The sequence below is a fragment of the Chrysochloris asiatica genome, unplaced genomic scaffold (assembly GCF_000296735.1).
Source record: "Chrysochloris asiatica unplaced genomic scaffold, ChrAsi1.0 scaffold00004, whole genome shotgun sequence".
Lineage (NCBI taxonomy): Eukaryota > Metazoa > Chordata > Mammalia > Afrosoricida > Chrysochloridae > Chrysochloris > Chrysochloris asiatica.
Window position 1 is genome coordinate 47,133,378 of NW_006408522.1, and position 8,503 is coordinate 47,141,880.

Genomic DNA, 8,503 nt, shown 5'->3' on the forward strand with positions numbered 1-8,503 from the left:
AGTATTTCATTCTGTTGTGTATAGGGTCGTTATGAGAAGATACTGACTTGATGGCACCTAATAACAAATACTTTGAAGACAGATGGACAGTAAGACTTTTTTTTTGTAATCTATAAGAACTAATCATGTAATCTAGCAAGATTCAACCAGGATGGGATGTTGTTATATTTAGTCCTTGGGGAGATATGAAAGGAAGATACGTGTAGGCCTAAAATCACTGGTGAACAAATGGTGGCCTCATTCACTAACAATTTATATTAATTAGTAAAACTAAGATAATTTTTATCTAAAAACTATTCTGAGGAACTACCATCTGTCCCCATGCATTTCTGAGTGATGCGTCCATGATAAACTGGTTCAGGAAACATCGATTTCTACAAACATTTCTTTTTTGGGGTGTGGGGATAAAGGGTGGGTAGGAGTAAGGAGTGAGATTTAGGATTGGAGGTATGGGTAGATCTAAATTAGGTGTAGGATTTCATTTATTGTCAGGATTATGGTTCAGACTAGAGTTAGTGCTAAGGGCTAGAGCTAGGAGTACAGTTTGGTTTCTTTTTCAGGATTTTTAGGTTAATTTTTATTTATTTATTTATTTTTCTTCATCTAGTAGATTTCCTCTTCATTTGGAAGTTATGTGACTGCATTTTCTTCTTCTTCTTCTTCTTTTTTTTAATTTAATGGTGTTTTTTTTGTTGTTGTTGCAATGGAATCTCTGGTTCCTTTTGTCAGTATTATAGGACTGTATTACTTTGCATATTTTTCTATCTGGGTTGGGGTCCTAGTGTGATCCTGTAAGTTGGGAGTTTAAACCCACCAACTGATAGTTGGAAACCCCTATGAGTTGAAATTAACTTGATGACACTTAACAATAACAGCATATCTGAGTTAAGTCTAGGTGAAATGGTCATGTATGTTAGTCTCAGGTTATTGTCTGCTTTTATTGATTCTGTCTAAAGAAGTTCCTTTAGTATTCTTGTAAAGTTTGTCAGGTTTTTACAAATTCTTTTAATTTCTGTTTGTCTGAAAATGTTCTAATTTTGTCATCATATTTAATGGAAAGTTATGCTGGATATATGATTTTTGTTAGTTTTTTTTTCTTTCAGAGCTTTATATATACCATTCCATTGTCTTCTTGTCTGCATGATTTCTGCTGAGAAATGAGAGCTTAGTGTTATTGATTCTCCTTTTTAGGTAACCTTTTGTTTTTCCTGAGCTTTTATGAGGATCTTTCTTTGTGTTTGGTTTTAAAAAGTTTGATTATTATTTATCTTAGTGTTTTTCTTTTGGTGTCTATCTTACTAGAAGCTTGCTCAACTTCTTCAATGGCTGTCTTCTCAACTTCATGATGTTAGGGAAATTTTCTTCCAACAACTCTTGGACAATATCTCTATTGAATATTGTCTCTTGCTTTCTGGAATTCAATCACAAATATTTTTTTCCTTTTGAAAGAGTCCCACATAAATCATAGATTTTCTTCAGATTTTGTTGTTCTTTTTTACGATTGTTGCTCTAGCAGATGAATACTAAGAGGTTTGTTTTTTTTTCAAGCTCAATAATTTAGTTTTACATTAGTTTAATTCTATTCCTTTGCCCTAGCAATGTATTACCTATTTCTGAAGTCTTAGTATTAATATTCTGGTTTTCTAAAGGCTGTTTTTGTATGGTTCCCATTTTTTCAGTTTGTTTCCTGAAGTTTTCCCTATGTTTTCCTTAATTTAATTGGTAGTTTTCCATCTTTCTCACAATCCATTAAAGTTGCCTAATTTTGTTGTTGTAAGTATCCTTACCAGGTAGTTCTGATACCATTTCTAGTGTTACAGTGTCTGATTCTGCATTTTAGTTAGTTGTTTGAGGCACTCTGTCTTGTTTCTTTGTGTAGGCTGAAATTGTCTGTTTTCTCCAAGTCATTGTGATATTTATATTTAGTTGATGATTGTATATTGGTATATTCTTAGGCACTTACCACCTTGTCTCATGGTGGACGCTGTAGAAATCTGAAGTGTTAATGAAATTAGTTCTCTGTTCACTGTACAGTATATTTTAGGGTGTGTTCATTCACCTCCAGAAGCAGGGGCACTATGCCAGGTGTCTGATTCCACACAGGCAGAGGCAGAACAGAAAAGGCTATCATTGGTCGCTGGGTTGGCAACGGCAGGGGCTAGGCATGCCTCTAGCTATCAGGAGGGTATGGGAACAAGGGAGAATTGTAATCTCTTGCTGTCAACCTCAAGACACGTCCTGTGTTTTTCTCTTATATCAACAGCTACTCACAAAATCTCAAGATGGCTGTGCTGCTCCATAGGCACTCACAGTTCTCCCATTGTTCTTCTTCTCTCATTGCTCCTCTTCTATTTCTTCTTCCAGTAAGCACTCAGTCCACATCTCTGTCAGATACTCAGAGGTCCAGGATTGCTATCTCTATCTGCTTCAATAGGTCACTCATGTCTTTGTTGTGGAGAGTCAGATCAGTTGATCGGTTTACTCTGTCATCTTGCCTGAGACTCCCAAACATTTCTTGATATGGTTGCATTTCTTGATTATATATTTTAGGAATTTAAAAGCAGGACTACATTGACTTCTTTATTAGATTATGTTGACATCATGAGCCCCTTAATTTATTGACATAGAGATAAAGATTGATTTGCCATTTTTCACTCTTTAGGTGTTAGGATTGTTATCACAACACAAGAAATCATGACCATAACTTTCATGGGATTAAAATAGAAATTAACATGTTACCAATGTTTGGTATAGATTATCCAAAGGTATCAAAAATGCAATATTCTATATATAACTTTGTTTTAAAAGACTATAAAGCTGAAAAGGAGCCCTAGTAGCATAGTAAGTTAAGATTAGGACCACTAACTGCAAGGCCAGCAGTTCAAATCCACCAGCTGCTCTGCAGGAGATAAATGAAGCTTTCTACTTCCATAAAGATTTACAATCTCGGAAACCCTATAAAGGGTCTCCATGAGTCAGAACTGACTTGACAGCATATAACTACCACCACATTTGGCTAACTAATATAACTAGTCTTGCCTATTCTCATCCTATCAATAGCTACACCTACATGCATTTTCCTTCTGCGCATACCCAAATATTACATATATGCATATATATGTAGCTCTGGTAGTGTAGTGGCTATGAATTGGGTTGCTAGTCTCAGGGTCAGCAGTTGGAAACTATCAGATGTGTTGCTGGAGAAAGATGAAGCTTTCTGTTCCCTGTAAAATTACAGCCTCGGAAACCTGGTACAGGGTTGCTATGAGTTGGAACCGATATCATGGCACATAACCACCACCACCAGTCATACATGAGGGGGCGTTTATACATTTGTGGAACATTTCATTATCTATTTGTACTTTTTCTCCATGAACTTTTTGAAGCCCCATTCATATGGCAACAGTGTGTGCATATATAAATATTGTTGTTGTTAAGTGCTGGCGAGTCAAGTCCGACCCATAGAGATCTTATATAGGGTTCCCAAAGAGCACTGGTGAGCTTCAACTGCCGACCTTGCAGTTCAAACCAACTTTGCAGTCCAGCACATTATCCCACAACGCCACACCAGCAATCTCTATATAAGCATATATATATATTATTTACTGGTTTATTTTTGATGTGATGTTAGACAGAAAGAAATTGGTTATTTAGCTATTAGCTATCCAATAATGAGTGAACACAATTTACTGTGCTGTTGTTATCAATAGTTTCTGGGTTTGTTTGTTTTTTTTTTTTTTTGCTTTCAAACAAGGCATTTGCTCACCTCCTCACAGCTTTCTTTTCTTACTTTTTTATGTGATACAAAACTATAATCACAAAATTAACTTACTAATATGAGGAAAAAAAATATGTTTCTAAGAATTGACAAAGAATTAGCTGTACATTTAAGAAAAACCTTCCAAGGGAAACTCAACCTTTGAAAAAGTTGCCAGGACTTGAATGTTTTAAAGTATTATGCTTTTAGAATACAGGGATAAGAAATATGGTTACAATCATTATTTTTTTTCTCTAAGTGAATGTTGTTCATGTAAATAACTTTAGTACTCTCTCTAGTTAAGTTAGGTTTAGAGTGGATAAATAAAGTATTTTAAAATACAAAAAATATATCTGGGAATTCTCCTAGGTTACATCAATGAATGCTTATACTTTATAGGGCGTTATTTCCAGTACAGTTCACAGGCCAAATTAGGGTGAAAAAATTGACTTCCTGATTATACGAGGGACTTAAAAATGATCTCTTGAACCCAAACGCTGACGTATCAGTCTTTTCATGGCATTTTTAATCTCTTTATTTCTCAGTGTGTAAATGGCTGGATTCAGAAGAGGAGTAATGACTGTGTAAAACACAGCAAGAAACTTGTCCACCCAAGTGATGCTGAGTGGCCACAAATAGATGAAGATGCAGGGTCCAAAGAACAGCACCACCACTGTGATGTGAGAAGTGCAGGTGGAGAGCGCCTTTGATGCCCCATCCTTGGAGTGAAGGCGAACAGTTAGGAGGATATAAGTGTAGGAGATCAGCAAGAGAATGAAGCAGGTTGTTGCCAAGAACCCACTGTCGGCATTTATCAATGCTCCCAGAATATGAGTATCCATGCAGGCTAGTTTGATCACCAATGGGATATCACAGAAAAAACTGTCCACTACTCTGGGTCCACAGAATGGCAGTTCCAAAATCATTGCCAGTTGACTCATGGCATGCACAAAGCCAATGATCCATGATATCAAAACCAGCCAGAGACACTTTTGTCTATTCATGATGCTGGAGTAATGGAGTGGTTTGCAGATGGCCACATAGCGGTCATAGGCCATTGTCACAAGCAGCACCATCTCACCACCTGCAAAGAAATGTACACAGACAATCTGACTCATGCAACCCCCAAAGGAGATGATCTTATTATCCTTTAGTAAGTCAGTGGTTAATTTAGGGGTGGTGACTGAGGAAAGGCAGAAGTCAATGAATGAGAGATTAGCCAAGAGGAAGTACATGGGAGAATGGAGATGAAGATCAGAGATGATCAAGACCACAACCAGGAGGTTTCCAACAACAGTCATCAAGTAGAGTACAGAAAATGGCAGTACAAGGAAGGTTTGGAGCGCCGTTGAATTACAAAGTCCACTAAAAATAAACTCAGGCACTACAGACTCATTTGCGTCTTCCATTTCGTTCAGTGTGTTGTAATGCAACTCAATGAGGAAGAGATGAACTGAGAACTTCTAAAGTGGAAACAAAATATTAATGATTAGATATTAGAGAGTAGGTTAATTTTTTTATACAAATAATTTAAATCTTAGGATTGTATTAAGCACAAAATTGGAACTAAATATTTCTTGAAAGGGTATAGTTTTTTGGTCAAGTAGGAGAGCTAACTAAGTTTGGAAGGGCAGGTTAACAATTTAACCATTGGAAACATAATTCTTATGGGTATCAAAAGTGAATCCTCTGATTAAAAATTTAAGTAATAGTGTTATCCTTAAAGAATTTCTGTAACATTTGAATGTGACTCTCTTATAGGAATCAGAAAGACCAGCTTTGATTTCTGAACACTAAAATGTCTTTGGAAATTCTTTACTTTACAGTCCATAATCTAATGCTACAGTCCTGATTCAAAAACTGCTTCTCAGAAACAAATTGCTAAATGGAAACTTATGAGCAGATGAAATTGAAGTAAAGTGTAATGCAAACAGTTGAAAAAATTGTTTCTTAAATGATTTGAAAAAAGATGTCTATGTTCCAAGGAGAACCCCTGCCACTGACTTAAAATTTCTAGTATTAGATATTACTTTGAATTTTTAATCTTTTAGTAAGAGTCAATTTCCACAAAGCTATATTATAGAGTCCTAGTCCTGGTGTGGTGCTGTGGGCTAATGTGTCACACCGCAAAGTCATTTGAACTGCAAAATCGATGGTTCAAGTTCACCAGCTGCTCCTTGGAAACCCTATATAGGGTCACTATGGGTCAGAATTAACTTGATGGCACTTAACAACAACAACAGTTTAAACCCACCAGCCTCTCTTTGGAAACCCTATAAAGGTTCGCTAAGATTCAGAACCAACTCAACTACACTTAACAACAACGTACATATTATAGCCTGAGAAATGCTGATACTTATATTTAGTGACTGGTCTGTTGCCCTCACTGGCAAGATGTTGTGGTTGCTAGGTGTCATTTTGTTGATTCCAACTCAGAGTGACTCTATGTACAACAGAACAAAACACTGCCCAGCCCTGTTTCATCTTTAAAATTCTTCCTTTGGGTTTTAGCTCATTATTGCTAAATCCATTTCATTAAAGGTCTTCCTCTTTTTCACTGACCCTCTACTTTGTCAAGCATGATGTCCTTCTCCTGGAATTGGTCCTGCCTGACAACTTGCACAAAGTACATGAAATGAAGTGTCCTCATCCTCACATCGCAGGAGCTTCCTGACTACACTTATTACAATACAGATTTATTTGTTTTTCTGGCAGTCCATTGTATATTTAATATTATTTTCCAACACCATAATTCAAAGCCATCACTTCTTCCTTTTTCTTTAATCATTGTTCAGCTCTCACACGCATATGAGATAATTGCAAATACCATGACCTGGAGCAGGTGTACTTTAGTCTTCAAAGTGACAACCTTACTTTTTAACAGTAAGACACACTGACAGAGGAGTGTTAGTCACTGGTAAGAGGGAGTGCATTTGTGAAACTACCTGAAGTGGCAGATGTAAGAAAGCTAATTTTTATCCTGACTATCGTTCCTAGAATCCTGATGTGGCACCAAGGGATAAGCACTGGACCAAAAAGTCTTTTTGAACTGCAGGGTCGACAGGGTTGTTACAGGTCAGAACTGACTCAATGGCACTTAACAGCAACAACAAATCTTTCCTGGGAGAAAATACAAAATTTTATTTCATTTATCCTTAAACAATTTAGCTATATTATTTAAATTCACCTCATTGAATTTTTTTTCCTAAGCCAGAAATCAATATTAATCTTTTGTCTTTAGTTCCTCTTTGTTCTTCATTCCCTTTTTGTTTCTCTTTATTTCTCCATTTTTCCTATTATATTATTTGTAACATGTAAACTGAGAGATTAAAAATTGACTAAGTAGTATATATTATGTACCAGGTACTGTACTTTAAAAATTAGTCATATTACTCATCACAATATTTATTGTCTTTTTATAAATGAGCAAAACTGATTTTCCAAGCCATATAGCTATAAAGTAACATAACTGGAATATAAACTGAGGTTTGTATAGCTTCAATGTTCTTTAATAGAGAAGAATATAACTTCTCTATTAGAGTTAAATTATGGTAAGAATATTTGTTTTGAAAGGCTAAGAAAATTAATTAATTTTAATAATTCACTGCCACTGAGTGGATTCTGACTCACATTGAACCTATATATGGTTTCCAAGGCTGTAAACCTTTACAGAATCGGAAAGCTGTATCTTTCTCCCATAGAATGACTGGTGGGTTTGAACTGTCAACCTTGTTTTAGCAGGACAGTTTATTCTACAGTGTCACCAAAACTCCTAAGAAAATACAATTTTTGAAATACAACTATTAGTTTATTAAGAGACAATTCAACACAAAGAAATGTAAATGCCTCATATGATAAGAAAAGATACTTGTTTATATTAAAATCATTTTTTATATTCCTCATTTTTTGTTGTTGAAAATGTACACACTAAAACATAAAACAGTTTAACAATTTCTACATGCATATAAAAATCAATCTAACTTGTTTTTATCTTCAATTTGGAAACTTAATCCAACTAATCTAAAATGACTGAGATTTTCCTACGTTTAGTGCTTCAATCAAATCATAAAACAAAGCAAAATCCAAAAGTAATTAGAAAATATCTACATAAAGCAGAAGACTTGTGAAAATAGATCTTTCCCATCCTGGGTGTACTGGAACTTTTGAAATGATCAAAGGATAGGTGGTATGTTGATTAGTATGTGAGACTCTTTGTAAAGAGTCCAGAAGCTCTAGGTATTAACTGGGCGTGAAAATTCTTCACCTGTCCTGTAAACACATTATCCAAATAACACATGCCATACTCTATGGTTAATAAGTTTGAAGGGAAAAAAAAAAAAAAAAAAAGACAACTTGGTCTTAAATTGGGATGGTATTAATACTGAAAATTGAAAAATCATTTAGTTTGGAATGTTCTTACCTTACAGAGATCATATCTTAAAACAAATCCTTCTTCGCTGATAAAGTTTACTCTACCTTAAGTCTTAAATGAAATCCCATTTATTTTTTGCTGTGGCCAGAGTTATTGAATGTGCATTCTCCTCACTGCAGCGTACATACACTTTAAAGCATAGATTCTGTCCTGGAACACTTTCCACCTCAGTATTTTAAATAGAGCCAATTATTTGGAACCGCTTTATATCATGCTCCTCAGGGATTTGTTAGCTTCCAATTTTCCCAGAATTGAAAACATCATCTATTAATGCACACTTTTCTGAGCTGTATTAAGACCTGTTGTTGTTGGTG

At 35.3% G+C, this 8,503-nt stretch overlaps 1 protein-coding gene across 1 annotated transcript; it reads right to left on the minus strand.

The window, feature by feature from the left end:
- Positions 1 to 4,227: 4,227 nt before the first annotated feature.
- LOC102814352 (olfactory receptor 4K3-like) lies at positions 4,228 to 5,166 on the minus strand. Its single transcript, XM_006831914.1, has one exon. It carries the CDS (start codon positions 5,164 to 5,166, stop codon positions 4,228 to 4,230), a length of 939 nt encoding a protein of 312 aa, XP_006831977.1.
- Between the last annotated feature and the right edge of the window lie 3,337 nt (positions 5,167 to 8,503).

What these genes read in the sequence shown, in the direction of transcription:
- LOC102814352 (XM_006831914.1), bottom strand. Translation starts at nt 5,166, where the DNA reads ATGGAAGACGCAAATGAGTCTGTAGTGCCTGAGTTTATTTTTAGTGGA.